Source organism: Trifolium pratense, linkage group LG5, assembly GCF_020283565.1.
Source record: "Trifolium pratense cultivar HEN17-A07 linkage group LG5, ARS_RC_1.1, whole genome shotgun sequence".
NCBI lineage: Eukaryota > Viridiplantae > Streptophyta > Magnoliopsida > Fabales > Fabaceae > Trifolium > Trifolium pratense.
In genome coordinates, this window is record NC_060063.1 from 54,389,563 (window position 1) to 54,409,798 (window position 20,236).

The 20,236-nt window shown below is 34.0% G+C and overlaps 2 protein-coding genes across 2 annotated transcripts; one reads left to right on the forward strand and one right to left on the reverse strand.

Moving 5' to 3' along the window:
- Positions 1–226: 226 nt before the first annotated feature.
- Positions 227–9,734, reverse strand: LOC123883229 (protein transport protein SEC23-like). Its single transcript, XM_045931969.1, has 12 exons — positions 8,773–9,734; positions 8,124–8,297; positions 6,401–6,562; positions 4,901–5,043; positions 3,884–3,959; positions 3,602–3,777; positions 3,423–3,504; positions 2,453–2,530; positions 1,437–1,598; positions 1,079–1,342; positions 679–783; positions 227–564 (listed from the first exon to the last, which is right to left on the reverse strand). Exons 1-12 carry the CDS (start codon positions 9,496–9,498, stop codon positions 424–426), a joined length of 2,289 nt encoding a protein of 762 aa, XP_045787925.1. The 5' UTR covers positions 9,499–9,734; the 3' UTR covers positions 227–423.
- A 2,354-nt stretch (positions 9,735–12,088) lies between these two features.
- LOC123883230 lies at positions 12,089–19,053 on the forward strand. Its single transcript, XM_045931970.1, has 3 exons — positions 12,089–12,250; positions 13,705–13,915; positions 14,318–19,053. The coding sequence occupies exons 1-3, from the start codon at positions 12,089–12,091 to the stop codon at positions 19,051–19,053; spliced, it is 5,109 nt and encodes a 1,702-aa protein (XP_045787926.1).
- The last annotated feature ends 1,183 nt before the right edge of the window (positions 19,054–20,236 follow it).

A 20,236-nucleotide genomic window follows, 5' to 3' on the forward strand; every position in this document is an offset into this window, starting at 1 on the left:
TTTTTATGGTATCAAGGGTTCAACAACTTGAAATATACTTGAGAGGAGTACTTATGAAATAAAGCACATTGTTTACTTCTTTTTCCTTGGTTAAGTTTTTACCAACACTAAGAATATAGTACTTGAGAGGAGTACTTATGAAATAAAACTAATTTATTAGGGTTACAATCTTAAATGTAGGGGTACCATTAACAATGTTCTGAAGAATAAAAGCCAAAACAGCATATGCTCAAGGCCAATCAACTAGGTTCGACGCCAAATAATTTTTTAAAATATGAGTAATTAGCTACAGTAAAAAGTATATCTACTCTTCCCTGTCATTGAGCAAATAATTACAAGATTTTTCACAAAATTGGAAATAATAATAATAGCAATCCAAGGAAAATTTTACATAAAAAGTCACAGGACACACTGACTATAATTCTATTGAACTACTAATCTCTGTAAATGATCCAGGAAGACCTCAAAGCTAACATCATCCGTAAAGATAATATCCCCTCCGGGGAGGGAAGCTTCGGTGTTATATGTTGCAGAAGGATTTAACTTTGCTAGTAGAAATCGAGCCTGCACATTGTGCATGAACGCCAAACATATCAGATGTCGAAGAAAAAAAATGGACAAAGTCATCTTAAGCAAAAATAATATGCAAAACGCAAATTCAAAGTATATGAATGTAACCTGGGATCCATGCTGATCACAAACAACCAGGCGAGGCACAGGAAATCTCTCTTTCATTATTAAATCCGAATCATCATGAGGAGCTCGTAGCAAGTGAGCAAATGCCTGCAAAATATTTGACTCAAATTAACTAAATTGGCAATGTGAAGATAATAAGATCATTACTCATTAGCAATGTTGTTAATAAAAGATGGCCACGATATCTGTTTTTTTACTGTAACTAGCAGACACTATTTGATTTTACTAGCAGAAAAATTATACTCCCACAGAAAAATTCTGATCAGAAATAACTATTAGACACGATATTTGTTTTTTTACTGGAACTACCAGACACAATTTTTATTTTTACTGTAACTAGCAGACACAATATTAGATTAGCAATAACATGTACGAAGAATACCTGATGTTCTGGTTCATTATGATATCCAGCCTTGCGCCATTGGGCAATGGTTGAACCATGAAAAATAACGACTGTGAAAAACGAATCCAAAAGCAGCACTCTGTCGGCCGCAATGGCTGCGACATCGAGAAGAGCAGGCTCAGGACCAGAATGGAACGAATACGAAATCAATGAAGGCTGAACCATGACAACAGAATTGGTAACATTTTCCCGGTTTAGAATCATTCTAAAGTAAGCAGTCTCATCTGGGCTGTTGTTAAAGACCTGCAATAATATAATTAATGAAAAAAATTAAACAATGTTGAAGCAATGACAAACATTATTACAGGTCTGAAAAGTGAAAACGTGAAATGCATACCTGAACAAACTGAGAACGTCGTAAATGAAACATAAACTGTGGGAATATTGACAACCTGGGAGACAAACTAAATGAAGATGGGGTGTCTTTTTGAAAATCTCCGAACCGGGAACACAAATTTATCAATGCCTTATCCAACCATCTGATAGGATCAAATTCAGCCTGATACAAAAGTTGCATTGTCGCAGGATGTCAAAACAATGACATGTTACATAAGCAGACAGAAAACCATATCAAGGTAATCAGCGAGAAAGAGAAAAGTATGTCCACAGTATGTGATATGCGATAAACAAACTGTCAAAGACTACTTATGTGTCAATGTACTTGTCAACAAAGTGTAATGGGTTTTGATTCCTTTTTTCTTTTTCATGAATGGAATAAAAAAACGGAAACCCTGTGCCACTATAAATGTTGTAATATTTCCATTTCTTTTGAAAAATCTCATGCTCCACTGGAATAATCAATTTACAGAACTATAATACATAATAATTAAGTAAAGCATGTTAGAGAAATGGTCCAGAAAACGTGTGTTTTTTAGGGACTAAAGCAAAATTCGAACCGCGGCCTTTCTAAAACTGATAATAATATTGTATCTTTCTTTATTATTAAATTTTATAATTTTTAAAACACTAATTATAATGTCATCTCATGATATTGTGTTTTTTGTTACATCTTGTGATATTGTTAATCAAATAAGTGTTGCTGGCCAATTTTTTAATAGCACCTGTGGAAAAATGGAAAGGATAAAAATAACAAAATGAACAAAGTAGGATTCAAACCATATAACCTCCATTCCTTTTTGATAGAACTATTACACGATTGAGCCATTGATAATTCTTTGTTATTTTTTGTGGATATATATATTATGAAACCAATTTGGAGGCCTAATTTAAAGGCACAAAAATTGAGGCTGAGATTATATCCAGCTAAAAACTACAATATACATGTGGAACAGGCTTAAGATACAATAATCTAAAATACAATTTCAAAAGGTGCAGAAAATATACAGAACTCACCTCCGTTTCCATTTTGAAAGACACTTGGCGTGCCATGACTATAGCAGCTGCTTCTTGGTCAAATCCAGAAATCAAGTCCTACAAAATTTTACACATAACTGGTATAAAACAATGATGAATTTCAGAAAATGACTTAAGTGATGAATTTTTAACAAACAATTCGGAAATAATTGTAACTCCAGCAATGAATATAGAGTACTCAATTTACTTGATAGAGCAATGCGAGGAACACTCACTTATTGGGTGAAAAGAGTGTTCCTAGCACTCCTTTACTTAATAAAATCATATCATGAAATATTAAATCACTATAAGCCCTGCTGTAAAATGTCAAAGAGAGAAAAGGCGAAATATAAAATTCATGACAATTTTTATAAGAAATTATAATATCAACCCCAATAAAACTTTCACTACCATCAGATCATCAGGAATTAATGAAGTTTTAGATAGACAAAGATTCAAGGCTTCCCCAACATCCCAAGAAAACCAGCTAAAAGTTCCCACATTTTCTCCCATTACAACAAAAGCACATCTCCAAACACAGGTCAAACTAATAACATGTTATCATTAGCTAATTGTAAAAGCTAATGAATATAAAACCAGCATTAATCATTATCCTGATAAGAACTCCAGTTCAGCAAGGACGAGTAAAATAAGAAAGGGTAATTAAAGAAAAATTGTGTATAAATTAATCCAAAACAAGCTCATAAAATGAGGTCTCCATCATTTGCCCTGCTAAATATGCAAGGTAACTAGGTAAGAAATAGAATGGTAAATTGGTAATCAAGAGAAGTCTTTGTTTTGCACGTTAATTCCTTATTTATAATTAAATGTGTGTATATCATTCTCAAGACCGTATTTTTATAATAAATTTTACAATATGACAAACCCAAATGATTTACTTTGTGGTATTAATAACGGATATCAAAATAATTAAATTTAGAGAATCAAAGGGTGGTAGATTAAAGCTTACCTGTATGCTTCCTGGTCCAGCAACCCATCTACGTGAAAGGGTTGTAACCCGAAATCTCATTTGTCCACTGTTATTCTGATAACTGAAGTAAAAAATCTGTGATGAGTGAGAAATATTTCAACCACATTACCACAACAGACAACAGATTACTCAAAAATGCACTAAGATGGTTTTCATACTAAGTCAAGAATTGGAAGTAAAATTGATTGCTTGTGGATTGCATTGTAGCGTCAGGAGTTTCCTTCCTCACGATGTCAAAAAACAGACAGAGTGATGTTGATTTGTCAAGGCCACACATCTTCCATGCACTAGTACCTCCTTGACCAATAACAATATCTGAGCATAATGGGCTTTTCTGCATATACAAAGAAGAAGCTAATCATTTTTTTTCTGATGGGGAGAGTCTATAGAAAATTTAACATGCAAAAAAGGATAGAACAAAGCTTCTAGGGTAGATATACCTTTTCAAGAGAAGCACAAGGGCCAATAATCCCTTGGACTTTAATGTCCTTGGAGCAGTTTATCTCAAATATTCCACTGCACAAAGAAGATAAAATAAGGTTAAGTGTCAATCAACTCCCTCAGCTCGTTGATTTCTTTTTCCCGGTCAGAAAACATGGGTCTGGCTGGAATCAGAAGCCACAGGATATGATTCTGTTTCTGGGTAGAGGGACCTTTCAGATTTGGACAAAAGGTACTATGTAACCTATTAAACTTAGTTTATTCATAGCCAGAAATCATGTTTCTGAATCCAGATGCCACAGAATTACTTGTATTAATCCAGCAACTGTGGTTTGGGTACTCCCAATCTGTTAGTGACTATTTGCCACTGTGTTTACTATGGGATACTCCTCAAATTCCAAAATTGTTGTTATAAATGGTATCATAAAATTAATGTTGTTGTCAATATCATTATTTTATTATTTTTGGTTTGTTATCCTATCAATGTAAACAGGAGATAGAATCCTCCAGTAATTGTTAATAGTATCCATTTATAATGGTTATCAACTAGTCGCTCAGTGTATAGGCCATTAAAATGGTTTCAACTTCTAGACCACCTTTGAGAATTTTCAAAAATTAAGTGCAATCATCAACTTCAAAAAATTATAGTTCGCCGCCTTTCTCTCTTTTCCTCATTCCTTAACCCCTAAAACTTGTTGTCTCAACAAGAATCAACTTGTACAGCGAGAAAGAAAAGATGCTTAGTAAAGATAAGATACTCCAATAAATGGAGGCTGGTGAGAGGATCAAGATTCAAGAACACAGTCTTTGATACAAGAAAAGCTGACTACAATGGAATTGTGGCACTGGGGAGGCCATGGACAGCAGAGGACAACGCCAAAACAGTCTGAATATTGAGCAGCAGAGAAAAGGGGAGCAAAAATGGTGGGGTTACCTAACACTTAACTACAAAAGCAAGAAATGAGAAATTCATGGCAATCGTTATCATAGAAAAATTAAAATCTTTTATGACTTACTTTGATGCTAGGCCCAGATCATAATCACCCGATTGGAAAACACGCTTAAGTGAATCCTTGAACACTGGATGGCCAAAACTTTCGGTAAGTACAACAAGGCCCCCAGTCCTTTCAACAGCAGTTTTAAGCTCAGCAATGCCAACCTGGAATGTGATTACAAATATTTGAAGCAATTAAGCAATAACACATGTCACCCTACAGACCACCTAAAAACTAAAAGCCTAGCATAACACAATTTCAATAGAAACAAAATCAAGTAGGACAGTTAACAAAATGCTCAACATTTTTAATTTCTAATCTCCTTGAAATTAGCCAAGGATTTCAAACAAGAGGAATTATGATGTTGGACAGTCAAGTTATTTATAGTAGGAGGCGTCATTCCAGGATACCTCAAGATATAAAACAACACTTAAGCTTAATGAAAACATGATTGAAACATTATTGATAAAAAAAAATAAAAAATGATTGAAACAATTTTTCCAATAAAATTACAATCTTATAATAGATGATGAGAAGGTTACAAGCAAGGAAGCTCAAGAATCCCTTTAATTAAAACAAAGAAAACAGTTGGGAAAAAAAACATGTTCATGGAAAAGAAATTGTAATTTGTAAACATTATTATACTCGGGTGTTTCAAATTCTCTCTGTTTGGTAAACACTTCTGGTGGTTATAAAACGAGTGAACTGGTTTAAAGGTAATCTATATGGAATCCCTTTTTTAATTGAGTTGAGAGCGGCAAATAATGGTCCGTCTTTAAGCATGATTCATGATAAGGCGTCATGACGTCGCTTGATTCATATACACAACCCCGAAACAGGCTTCTGTTGTTATAGTTGTTGTTCTTAAGAGCACTTAAAGAATGAAGAACAGCAGAAGATGAAAAGAATTTGGCAGTAAAGGGAGTCTTTCAGAGCTACTATTTCCTGCATTGTTCTGTAATCTGTTGTTGTTTCTTTGTGGAATACATTGCCTTTCTTCTAACACTAGGTGTCCCCATCTCCTTGGACCAATTCTTGGTTACTAAATATAAACACTAGTGATTTCGGTGGACACGATGAGGCTAGCTTTTTATGCAACGTGCAACTCCTGTTACTATTTGGAGCATTTGGTTACGCAGTCATACTATGGTCAATAAATTTTAATCCAGCCGCTATTATTGAATAAAAAGATGTGAGGCCAAGGATTTTACTAAGTTAGTGAATGAAGATTAGGTATGCATAAGAAATTTCAACATAAAATACTTTGAAAAACTTAAAAATTTTAAGAGTATGGAAACAACTGAAGAAGAGAATTAGAATTTAAACCATCATCACAAATTCTTGATTACACTGAATGTACTCAGAATATAAACTCTCATCTAAATATTATGTGCTCAAAAGAAGTGGAAAGGTGAAGAGTTCTCTAGGTGGAAAACGGATACATTCAGTCACCAGCTTACAAACAAGCATAATGATGGATACCAACCAGAAAAGGGCAATTGAAAAAAGAGAAAATTTTACCTGATCAAGAGCACAAGCAAAGAGATCTAGCACATGACCTTGATGTACAAGCTGCTTCGAAAGCCCATCATAGAATTTCACACATTTATGGTAATGTGGCACAGAATCTTTATCCAGATCTTTGTGGGAGCGAATTGGTTCCGAAAGTTGTCTGGATACAATCTACAGTATACAGGAGTTCGTAAGAACAGAAACAATTGAGTGTCGCCAACCAATCAAATGAGATGGAAATCATTTTTGTCCATGGCATCAGTAAAAGTAAATGAAATATCTAAAACTATGTTCCTAGACAATCAAATACCACCTCCTTGATATAGGCAATGATAAAATAGAGGCCAATCATTATCATACACACTACTGTCAAAATGCCAACAGAACAAGGGCCCGTTTGGATTGGCTTAGTTTTGAGCTTATGCGAAACAGCTTATGCAAATAAATAAGTTTTTATGTATTTTTGACAGTGAAAACTTATGAATCAACATAAAAGTTTATTTATTTGCATAGGCTATTTTCATAAGCTAAAAATAAGTCAAATCCAAACGGGCCCCAAATGCCTCCATAACATATTTTTGTCTTGATAAAGATGAATTTCTGAAGACGAAGGGAAAAACTACAAGAGATGGTACTCCGAAAGAAACAACAAAAGGACAAAACTGAGGAAGAAAAAACCCACTCAAGAAACCACAAAATTCTCTAAAATCATAAGATGAAATGTAAATAGAGCTACAACAGTTTCCATCCACTCAAACAGATTTAGATTCTCTACATTAAAAAAATCTACATTCACTTACATTTAGTTTACTTTTAAGGTCAATTTTGTCATTACCATCTACTATACTATCTCTCTCCATTCTCTCTCCTAGCATTTTTGCACTAAACTTTAAGTGAATGTATGGTTTTGAATGTAGAGAATCCATATCCCACTCGAACTAGATAACTTTGTCAGAAATAACTTAAAAGTGAAAAGGTAGATTCTAATATGTAAATAAAGCCTAAAACAATTTTATCTTAACCTCTAAAACAAAGGCCACAAAACTACCTGTTCTTGTTTAAAGTCAATAACTAATCGTATATGTATGTTACATGTAGGACATTAAGATGCAGATTCGGAAGCTTATATACATACTGCACAACACACACATACAGAACTTTTCAAATGAGAGCATATTCATGTTGGAAGAATTAAGCTTTACCTTACAACACGAATAGATGTCAAGTAAAATTTGCCTCGAATAGATATAAGTATAGAATAAATAAATAAATAAATAAATAAATAAATAAATAAATAAATAAATAAACGGATTAGTTTCTAAAAGATCAATATTTTCCTGAATAACATTTCAGTCCTCCAATGTGCAATCTTTTAGTGAATTAGTTACAAAAATATTCTAACCTGAGGTCGTTAGGACTAATTTAACCAACGAAATACGCATTCAAGTACGGGCACAGTGTGTGTAATTTCAAATTTCAATTATTTATGGACTAATACCATGAATGATGATATATCTTTCGCAATTAATTTGACTGTATAGTATGTGTTTGGATTTCAATGCACGCGTTTTCCAATGCATTTGAACAAAAGCTACTCTCTAATCTCTACTTCAATGGCTAGACACAAGTAAAGCTACACTATATACTTCTATTGGCCAAACATACTTTCATGTCCAACACACTATCAAACTAATTACACCGTCACCCTGTAAGTAAGAAGAAAAACACTTACAGAAGCAGGTCCTTCGGTTGCTGGTCCCCCAATAAACGCCATTATTCTTGCAGCAGAACCAGGAACACACGCCCCCAACAAACTAGCCGCAATACTCAGCGCCGTGCTGGTGCACCTCGCCTCCCGCTGATCACCAGGCACCGGCCACGGATCCCTCTGCAACTCATCTAAAACCTGCAAAAACAAACCAAACCACAATTCATACACAATTCATCAATACCAATGTTGTGAAATTGCGGCTACAGCATAGCAAAATTTAAACAAATCACCATTGCTACGCGGGTGCAACGTTGTCAACCACAGATTGTAGAAAATAGCAGTTTGTTCAAATTCCGCTACACAACAATATCGCCACACCACTATAGCACCTATTTGGCAACATTTTATAATAAATAGTGTATCATGGAACAGTTGCAATTTGTTCAAATTCTACTATACTATACAGCTATATCACATTACTATAGCTACTGTTTAACAACACTGCTATATTATCACGGAGTGTTGTTAAATAGTGGTTATGGCTCGCCGGAATTTGAACAGAACAAAACAAACCAAACCACTGTTTTCCGCAATCTGACACCGACAACTCTGATCAACACACAAACAAACTTTTCAACACAGACTAAAGTCACTAAACCAAGCAAATTACCGAATTAAGTGTGAATTCACACTCGGATGCCGGAAGCAAAAACCTCGAAATACTCTCGGACGAAAGTCCATCCCTTGCACCAGCAACAACACCAACAGCCGGCTTCGGTTTCTTGGCAAAAAAACTCATCTGTTCCAACAACTGCTCCTTAGAAATATCTTTAGATCCTCTAAACACATAAGTTTTCGGAACAATACCAAATCCAAGCTCATGCACATGAACAAAAGTTCCAAAAGTAATAAGTCCAACAAGAGAATTATCAGGTAAAAGCTCAACCGCTTGCGAAATCGCCGATCGTAGAAAACCTATTTCCTCTTCAATAACACACGTATCAACAACGAATAGAAAAACAGGAGGCACGTGCGGTGAAGTATCACCTGGTGAATCATATTCAACGGTTGTATATTGCGGAAAAAGCTCAGCCGGAAGATTATCATCGGAGATTGAAGCGTAATGTGGTGGAAAATGATTCCGTTGGAAACAGAATGGACAGATCCAGATCTTGGCGGCGAAATCAACGATGCAGAATGGATTGAGAATTGAACGGCAAGTGCGACAACGGAGAGGAGAGTAAGGGAGAAGTGGCATGGAAGGGAAGTGTTTGATTGGAGTGTAGATTGCGGAAACGGGAACGACGACGTTTGTTGATTCTTGTTTTGAGCCGGGGATTACGTTCCATGGCATTCGAACGCCGTCTTGAGATTCGAGATCGATGAATTCCGCCATTGATGATTTGGAATCGGAGTTGTGATGATCGGAGAATTTTGGTTTTTGAAGAACGGAAATAATGAAATTTGTTTTGTTTGGGTGTTACGTTGTGACGCACCTAGAAAAAGGACTCAATGCTGAAATAAAAATTAGACTAATGTTTTAATTTTGGGTCCGTTTGGTTAAAATAAGCTATAAGCTAGCTGATAGCTGATAAGCTAGCTGATAGCTGATAGCTGAAAAGCTAGCTTATTGAAATTAAAGTGTTTGGTAAAATTAGCTTTTAAAGTGGTTATTAAATATAAAATTACATAATTGATAGTGGGTAGTTTATTTTTTAGAGTGGGTAGTTATTAAATTAAAGGGTAAAAATGGAATAAAGTGTAAAAAGCTATAAGATATAAGCTCAAATGCTACTTGAAATAGCATCTGAAAAAAAGCTATAAGCTAGTACAAAAAGCTTGTTACCAAACACCTCTAATTTTTTGAAACAAGCTTATAAGCTCATATAATAAGCTATAAGCTAGCTTATTTGTGTTACCAAACAGAGCCTTTATTTACATAAGTTTACTAGCTTTTATTTTATTTTTTGGTACATGAGTAGCTTTTATTTTATTGACAAAGCTAGCTTTTTTTATTTAGACATACATTAATTTTCTATATGAAGAATCCAAATAGTACTATTTTTTTAATGGTGAAATTAGCACATTTTTAGTGTTAAAATTGGAAAATTATTTATGAGTTTAAACTCGATGCTTATGAATTATGATCGAGTTGATCCTATTTCATGAAGTCGAGGATTGCGGCAAGGCAAATCATCTTTTTCCTTATTTATTTATTTTGGCGGTAGAGCCATTAATTTCTCAAATTCACCAGGCTGTTGGGTGGGATGACCTTCATGGTGTGAGAATTCGTCGTGGAACTCAAGAGGTCTTTCATCTTTTATTTGCATATGATTGTTTCTTATTTTGTAGGGTTAATGTAGCTGAGATGAATGAACTTATGATGATCTTACATGCTTATGAACAAACTTAAAGTCAGGAAATTAATTTAGTAAAGTCTAAAGTTTCATTAGTCGTACTATGTCTCAAGCAACTAAAGAAGACCTATCTTGCATTCTTGGTGTTTTGGGTACTTGTATATATCTTGGGTTGCTGTCCATGATCGGAAGAAGCCATAAAGCAACATTTTCCTACATTAAGGATCATATTTGGGAGAGAATGAATTCTTGGAGACGGTGTGCACTGTCAAAGGGTAAGCAAATAATGATAAAGTCGGTGCTTCAGGCGATACCTTCCTATATTATGAATATGTTTACTCTTCCCTTCTGACTTGTTGATGATATTGAAAAATTGATAAATGTTTTTTTGTTGTCTACTAAGAATAGAAAGACTTTAATTTATATATTTGTGAAATTTGTTGAATAATTGTTAAGTTCTCTTGAGACTCGTGAGAAGAGAGATTCATGATCATCAAAAAGAGAAATGAGGTGAATGTTAAGTCAAAACTAGTAGAAAGAATGATATAAATTTTATTGATAATTTATATGATATAGATCCACCATTACAATTTCTTTAAAATTTGATATGGATGATCTATATGATATAAATTATCAATCTAATGGTGGATTTCGTAAAATTCGTATTCGTTATAATAATATCGTTAACTTGTGCACCATGCACCATATGCATCACTTGTGCATGTTAGACAAAACTATAAAACGATAACTTCCTTCCTCATATATAGTGCCAACAAAAACTTCCACATATAGGAGAGATTCGAACAATTAATACAAATGTTAAATATAATAATAATTAGGGTCATGTTAACTTGTGCCCTAAGGGCACATGTTAAGCTACCTAAAAATAGAAATGTAATATTTAATGATACAAAAAATTTAATGCTTAGATAATTGAATATACCACAATTTTAATAATTTTTTTCCACATTTATCTTCTTAATATGTGTCTTTTAACATTCTCCAATTATCACCGTAGAAATGACTCTAGTATGATCTGTTAGGTTTGTACTTGATATGACTTTGCATTAGTGTTAATTTTTTAAAATTATTCACACGTAATAAAGTCATATCTTTCCATATTACTATGTTGAATTCTTCGAAATGATGGTGAGTAATAGTGATTTTACAAGACCTATGCTATACTGATTTTGAATATAAACAAAAATTAATTTTTTAAGGTCTAGATATATGTTTTATTCAATCAATCTAATAGGTGCATTAATTTAATTGAATGCCGAAGGAATTTTTACGCACTTTAAATTACAAAATATATAGTTGGCATATAATCCTTTGGGTAAATTAAGATAGTTTAATTGCACATACACCATTTTTTGAGAGAAATGAAATATTATAGCCTTCTCAAATTGAAAATTTTGTAAGCAACAAAGGAATAATATATATAAAGATAAGAATTGAAAACTTAACTTACTCAACTAAGTAAAATATGAAAATGTAACAGTGTTTGTATTCTCTTATACATTTCACAGAGTGTGCTGAACTATATATATATATATATATATATATATATATATATATACTAGCTACTTAATTTGCAACCTTGGTTTTGAGAAGTAAGATATGGAAAATATGAGTACAAAGAGAAAACACATTGAAGAGATAAGAAGGAAAAAGTTTTCTATTGGTGGAAAACGAGCAAATCCTTTGACTGAAGATCTTCATCAAGCTGTTAAGAATCTCTCAGCTGAACTTTATACCAGAGATGTTCATTTTCTCATGGAACTTATTCAGGTACCTTATTACCTAAGTCACATCTTCATCTTTTTCACTTCTTTTCTGCTACACATTATATGATATTTTTTTATAAGAAAATGTTAAATAGTGCATTCAACACATCTTCTAAGTCACATCTTCATCTTTTTCACTTCTTTTCTGCTACACATTATATGATATTTTACCTAAATATTGTCTTGAAACTCGTGCATTCAATGCATTGAAAGTGTAAAAAATTATTTTTATCAACATTAATTTTATGCTTAATAAATGTACCGAGTGCACTGTTTAACATGATCCTTTTTTATAAAGTTATATTTTAAAGTCATTTTGTTCTTTTGATGTGAAGAAACTTATCTCATATTACTCGCAATAGCATCATCAGCAATACAAGAGAGAACATCAATAGGTTGTGTGTTTTTGTGTTTGTTTGTATTTTGTTTTAGCTTTGATATTAGATTTATGTCTTAAAACTTGTAACTATATTTGACTGTATCTATAGAACTGGTGTTTTGGGTTTTGACAATATATAACTGATTTTTTTTTCTCTCACAAAAATATATCTTTGATTTATTTATAAAAAAATAATAAAAAATACAAGAGAGAATACAACTAAATATGGACAAGTTGACATAAATATTTTTGATAACGATACCAGTAATAACTAAGGATATTTAAGTAATTATCTTATTTATTAGCGGATATGGATATCCGCGGGCGTGTATACCTTTAAATCCGTATCCATATTAATTAAGTACCGGGTAATTAAAATATCCACTTATTTCATCCGTGGATATTCATTAAGTTATCCGTCTTGTATCCGTGGCGGACTTTATCCGCTGATATTTGCGGGTATGAATATTTTTGCCATCCCTAGATTAGACGTATCTCGGTATCAATGGGTTGTTTGTGTCCGTTTTCATGCTAGTTATACACCAATTTTGGAATGTTGCTCAAAAACTACTTAAAAGCTTGTGCATTTGATTCAAGCTTCTTATTATTGAACACCATTTCATTTCGATCCCCCCTTCCAACTTCTCTAGGAATTTCAACACCAAATCCATCCAAACACTCCTTAGCCGCTTGGTAAGCACCCATCTATTGTTTTTCGTGCCCAAATTACTTTATCATGTTAAGCTGAATGAATAATTGGCCACTGTTTGGATTATTGGATAAACAAACTTATTTTGCAGCTTATAACATAAATGCTTATCATATAAGTTATTTCTATAACACAAGTTAAAATAAAGTCACATTATTTTTGTATAATCTATAAGCTTTGTTCATAAGCTATCAGTTGTTTCCTAGAGAGCTTATGGAAATAAACTTAAAATAGCTTATGAATACTAGTATGTCATCAGTTGTTTCCATATGTTATCTCAAACAGTTTCTAGAATGATGCAATCATAGTGTCAAATTATAGTATTAGTGGTTGATATTCATCACCATAGTTTTTTTCTTAAATTCTACAGAATGCTGAAGATAACCAATATATTAAAGGAGTGAGACCAACATTGCAGTTCATCATAACTTCAAAGGACATAACAGCTACTGGCGCTCCAGCCACGTTACTTATTTTCAACAATGAAAAGGGTTTCTCTCGCGAAAACATTGAGTCTCTCTGCAGTGTTGGACGATCAACAAAGAAAGGCAATAGGAGCTGCGGTTACATCGGTGAAAAAGGTATATATTATCACATTTATTTTCAGCCTTTGCCTTCAGAAAGACTTGTGTTAATGTGGTTGCTTACATTGAATGATAATTAAATGATATTTTAGTACCTGGATAATTTGTAAGTATAAGCATGTAACTTGCTTGAATCAATTCAATGTCAATTAATTTGTATGTATAAAAAGAATATTTTCAGCCATTATACCAAAGGAAAAAAATATTGACTAATTTAACAGTGCTTCTAATTTTTTATGTATCTTTTGAAAAGCCTTATCAATCAAGTGTAATGATTAATATAATTCAAAAAGATTCTGAATCAGGGACTATAAGATTATTCTTAACTATAGATATCATATTAAGTTGAAGGTAATAATGCTCATATTTGACAGAATCTCTCCTATGGTTGAATTTCAGGAATCGGTTTCAAGAGTGTGTTTCTAATTTCTGATCAGCCTTATATTTTTAGCAACGGATATCAGATAAGGTTCAATGAGAGTCCCTGTCCACATTGCAGTCTTGGGTATATAGTTCCGGAATGGGTTGAGGAGAAGCCTACCCTTCTTGACATAAAGCAGATATACGGTGGTAGTAAAGATTCCCTTTCAACTACAACAATTGTCTTGCCTCTGAAGCCAGACAAGGTAAATCCTGTGAAACAGCAGCTTTCAAGCATTCACCCGGAAGTTTTACTGTTCCTTTCGAAAATTAGACACGTTTCTGTCAGAGAAGATAATGACGACCCCAAAAAGAATTCTGTTACTACTGTATCTATTTCAAGCGAGGTTAACTTTGTGACAGTGAAAAACATGAATGCGGAGTCTTACACAATCCATCTATCTGTGGGGGAAAATAGCAATGTCGACGAAGAGGTATGCAGCTACTACATGTGGAAGCAAAAGATTCCTGTCAAGTTGGAAAATGTTGTGGAAAGGAGATCGGGTTTGGAAGAATGGGTTGTGACATTGGCCTTCCCACATCATGAGCGGTTTCACAAGGATAAGAGTTTACCAGGTGTTTATGCATTTCTTCCTACAGAGATGGTCACAAATTTTCCCTTCATAATTCAAGCAGATTTTATCCTTGCCTCATCGAGGGAGACAATTCTTTTGGATGATAAGTGGAATCAAGGGATACTTGAATGTGTTCCATCAGCTTATATAAATGCATTCAAAACACTTGTCATGGGATCAAATGAAGCTCCAGTAAGCAGCTTGTCTTATATGTTAAAGTTTATTCCAATTGTTAGTTCTCCTCTTGAGAACTTCAATCACGTGAGGGAGAAAATCAGAGAAATACTGGCTGAAGAAAAAATTGTTCCTATTGAGACATTCTCGAACCAGAAGCACTTCTATAAGCCTCGTGAAGTTAGCAGGCTACTACCTAAATTTTGGAATATTTTGACGAAGGCCCAGCAGGAAGGAGTATACTTGCTTGATCTATCTTCTCATGATGGGGTGAAAATTTTGAGTTCTTCATTTGATAAAAGACAGTATGATGACGCACTCAAATTTTTAGGGGTGAAACAAGTGAAGATTGATTGGTATGCAAGGTGTATACAGAGTTCTAATCTTGTGGATGGAGTATCAGAAGATATCTATCTTGAGCTTTTACATTTTGTTGCGAAAAACTGGTCAAGGTTTAAGGACTCGAACATCTGTAACATTCCATTGATTAAATATGTGGTTTCTGACGGGATTCCATCGTTTTTCACACTAAATGAATGCTTCAAGGGAGTTTTTCTAGCAGACATAAGTCAGAATTGTCCTTGTTCTTGGCTGATCAATTGGAACAATGTATTTACATTTGCAACAAAGCAGTGTTTTATGCCTGAAAGCACTCAACAAGCTATCGCCCACTTTCCCGATAAGAAAGATTTGATGGATTGGTTGGCAAAAGATGTTAATGTTCATATTCTTAATGTGTACAATTTTGCAGAAAAAGTCTGCCATTCTATTGCTAACGACTGCAAGCTTGCCATTGCATTTGCTCATTTCTTATACCACTCCTTGTCAAATGATTATTTGTCAAGTCTTGAGGTTGATTCTCTATGTAGTTTTATGCCACTTGTGGACAACTATGGACGAACAACTACAAGCAGAAATGGGGTTCTCCTTCCTGCAAATGTGAGCAAATGGGCAGGCTTGATTGTTTCTAATCCATGGAGAAATGAGAATTATGTTGAGCTAGGAAAGGCGTACCTAAATCCAATTTCTTATGCAGGTCAACATACGGATTCGGGGAAGCTTATTAATTTCCTCAAAAACCATGTCAAAGCTTCCGACATCCCTTATATATCTCCTCCAAATGCTGGGTTTTCAGCTGCAGATACACCACTTACCAAAGACAATGCCTTTTTGCTTTTGGATTGGATTCGGAATATGAATAGAAGGGGGGTTGACCTGCCAGAGATATTCTTGGAATGCATAAAAGGCGGCAGATGGCTTAAAGTTGCCGGTAATGGATATATGTCTCCTTCAAAGTCATTCTTAATTGGCGCAAAATTGGGAAAACTTTTGCAGAGTGGTTCGGTTCTTGTTGACATTCCCTTGGTTGATGAGAGCTTCTATGGGAAAAGAATAAATAAGTACAAACAGGAGTTGAAAATAGTTGGAGTGATGTTCAGTTATGAGGAAGCATGCAAATTCATTGGAAGAGAGCTAATGTCTCGTGCAGCTTCTTTCCCTTTAAGTAATAATCATGTTCTTTTGATGCTTAACTTCATCCAATATCTCAGGACAAGTCTTCTTCCTTTGAACGAATTTTTGGACAGCATCAAAGAGGGAAGTTGGCTAAAGACATCACATGGTTTTAGGTCTCCAGTGGGATCTGTATTGGGTGGTAAAGGATGGAAAGTTGCATCTGAAATTAGTGATATACCATTCATTGATCATGCTTATTTTGGTGAGGAAATATATAACTACAAAGAGGAGCTCAAGTTGCTGGGAGTGATAGTTGATTTACATGGAAATCACCAAGTTGTTACACAGCATTTAAAATCACCCTCAAATTTGGCCTATTTGACAGCTGCGGCTGTTCTTTTGATAATGGAATGCATCAAATGCTCAAATGTCCCTACTGAAGTCTTAAATTCAATACAGGGAGTGAGCTGCTTGAAGACAAACATGGGTTTCAAAGCACCAAGTGAATGTTTTTTGTCTGATCCAGTTTGGGGCTGCATTTTGGAGGTATTCGATGGTCTTCCTGTTATTGATCATAAATTTTATGGGGAGAAGATTTTCAGTTACAAAGATGAATTGAAGAAAACAGGGGTAGTGGTTGATTTTATGGATGCTATCAAACAATTTGCCAGTCTCTTCGAACAAAAGGCATTGGAAACTTCAATTAACCAAAAACATGTTATGTCATTACTCTCTTGTTACAGGCTGCTGAAGGGAACTGACTATAGTTTTCCTTCAAATATCTTAACCATGATATGTGAAATGAAATGGTTGCATACTACGGTTGATGGTCTTAGGTGCCCAATAAAATGCATTTTATATGGTCCCGAGTGGAAATCAATATCTTCTATAACTTGTCTCCCTTTCATTGATTACAGTGACAAAAGTTGTTGTATGAAAATACAAGAGTACAAGGCAGAGCTGAAAAGCATTGGCGTTGTTACTGCATTTAAAGATGGAGTGAGGTTTGTACCTGAATGTCTGAATTTTCCTTCAAATCCATCCACTATTACTCCTAAAAGTGTGTTTTCTTTGCTGGAATGCATCCGACTTCTAATGCAAGTTCACAAACTTGCAATAGACGATGATTTCAAAAAAAGGTTGTCCAAAAATTGGTTGAAGACACATGCTGGTTATAGGCCTCCAGAGAGGTGTTTGTTGTTGTTTGATTCCAAGTGGAGTTCATTCCTGAATCCAACTGATGGGCCTTTTATTGATCAGAATTTTTATGGACCTGAAATTGCATCTTTCCAGAAAGAACTCAATGCAATAGGGGTCATTAGTGAAGTTGAGAAAGGGTGCTCTTTGCTTTTCAGTCACCTCAAGTCTCTCTCTGGTCATGGTACCATTGTGAAAATATATAAGTATTTATATGAACACAAATGGCAACCTGAGGAGAAAGCCGCAAAAAACAATATTTGGATTCTGGATGGAACTAAAGGTGGCAAGTGGGTTGATTCTGAAGAATGCATCATACATGACCCTGCTAAACTTTTTGGTTCAAAATTTTATGTTCTTGAAGATATCTATGATAGGAATATCCTTGGTTTTTTCAATACATTGGAAGTCAAGAGAAAGCCCTCACTAGATGATTATGTTAACCTTTGGAATGATTGGGGGAGTTCAGTGAGGCAATTGTCATATGACGAGTGCTGCAAGTTTTGGACGACTATCTCCAAACAATTGAGCGCAAAAGAAGAGAAAAAACTTTCTGAGAGTTTGATGAAACTACCTGCAACATCTAGAAATAATAAAATATATCTGATAGATAAGCAAGATGCTTTTATTCCTGATAACCTACACATGAAGAAGCTTTTTGAGATGGAAAGAGTTTTTGTATGGTATCCTAAGCATAACTTAACACCATCATTGAGGTGTGAATTATCTGATATTTATAGAAAGATTGGTGCTAGAAATATCTCTGAATCATTATGCAGAGAAGAATCATCCTTAGTGAACGATGGTGTTAAACTGAAGCATGTTGATCCAAATGAAATTTTCAACTTAAAGGGGTTGGTTAAGCTTATTCTTGGTTTTCTTGCTTGTTCTAGCTTGGAAATGGAACCAAAAAAGAGACATGAAGCTGTTCAAACTCTTCTCAGCTTGAGTTTCCATGAGACAAAGGAGCCAATCAATGTAAGCTATAGTTTACTATTATCAAATGGGGAAACAATTACAAAGAAAGCAAACAAAAGGGTACGTTGGGAAAGACAAAGTTCTATGTTTATAATCCAGAAGATGGATAGAGATCGCAGTGATGCAATGAAACATGCTACAAATTTCGCCGAAGCAATATCTGAAGGTGTTTTGCGTGAATATCATGATCATGTTCCTGCACTCTCTGACCTAATCACATCTGGTTTTTTTCTGAAATTTAAAAATGAAGAAATTGATTTTCTAATGGAATCCAAGAATCTGCAGATTGAGTATGAGGATGAGGAGTTCCTCCTTTCTGCCTTCGCTTCCGGCTAAGTCTATCAGCACTGCTTACTTGTGTTTTCTGTTTGAATGTTTCTGTTTGAATGTGATCACTTTTAGACTCATTAGTCATTATTGTATGACTAGATTATCTAATTATGTGTTTACAATAATTTGCTTGTTCTATACTTTTCTTTTCTGTTGAGCACCTCTGGATCAATTTGTAGATAGAAACAAGTCTCAAATTTATAGGATCAGCTGCACTATATTTGCTTAAACAAGTCCTTCTTGCTCCTTCCTATCATTGATGACAACCTTAAATAATTTTTGGTACTCATAACGATGTTGACTTGGAGAATATTGTTATATAGTTTATTTGGTAGATAACCATTATCAGCAGTACTGTGGTCAAGCCTTGGACATAAAAGAATAAGGAGATAACGAATCACTTTGTCTTAATTCACTTCTAGGTGTTATAGATCCATTTGGCTCCTGATTGGTCAACACTTTGTCTTTTGTCACCTTACTCATTTTCTCGTGCACCCTACGAATTTACAAAAATAACTTTGTTCACTACTTAGGTAGCAAATACACCCCAAAAATACCTTACCAAATTTGTTTTTTACCTTGTATCCATGCTCAGTTTAATTTTATTTGTTTCTGGACTAAAATATAATTATAGTTATATTCTTTGTTATCGAGCATGTGTCGATTAATATTAAATTAATTCCAACATTATATATGTTTAGCTTTCTGTAAAAAATAAATACAAAATTCTAATGTATAAAAAATAATATAAAATTGAAAGACCAAAATTGACCCAAAAAATGAAAAATATGAAATTCAAAATTCCCTAAAAACCAAAATGAAAATGCGGTAAAAGAAATGTGAAATTCAAAATTAAAATTCACCCCGCTTAATTCAAATAAAGAATTTTTATTTTTGAAATACTTAAGGAAAAAAATGATAACTTCCTCAAATAGTGGGTGAAAATAATAACTAAACTTCCATATATAACTGACTTTAGAGATACTAATGACAACATTAGCGGGAAACAAAAAAACATCAAACACTTGATCGGTCAAGACTCCATCTTTTATCAGGATCATAAGGGTTAGTTTTTTCTTCTTCTTTCTGATACTATTATTAATTAATTCTTTTGTGAATTTATTTTTCAATTGTATATATTTAACAATATTATTAGAATACTTGAATATGTGTGTCAGTTTTATTGATC

What these genes read in the sequence shown, in the direction of transcription:
- LOC123883229 (XM_045931969.1), bottom strand. Translation starts at nt 9,498, where the DNA reads ATGGCGGAATTCATCGATCTCGAATCTCAAGACGGCGTTCGAATGCCA. An exon ending in CTTTCAAAATGGAAACGGAG is followed by an intron (nt 1,599 to 2,452) that starts GTGAGTTCTGTA and finishes CTTTTGTATCAG; the next exon opens with GCTGAATTTGATCCTATCAG. An exon ending in GTGATCAGCATGGATCCCAG is followed by an intron (nt 565 to 678) that starts GTTACATTCATA and finishes CACAATGTGCAG; the next exon opens with GCTCGATTTCTACTAGCAAA.
- LOC123883230 (XM_045931970.1), top strand. Translation starts at nt 12,089, where the DNA reads ATGAGTACAAAGAGAAAACACATTGAAGAGATAAGAAGGAAAAAGTTT. An exon ending in TTCTCATGGAACTTATTCAG is followed by an intron (nt 12,251 to 13,704) that starts GTACCTTATTAC and finishes TAAATTCTACAG; the next exon opens with AATGCTGAAGATAACCAATA. An exon ending in CGGTTACATCGGTGAAAAAG is followed by an intron (nt 13,916 to 14,317) that starts GTATATATTATC and finishes GTTGAATTTCAG; the next exon opens with GAATCGGTTTCAAGAGTGTG.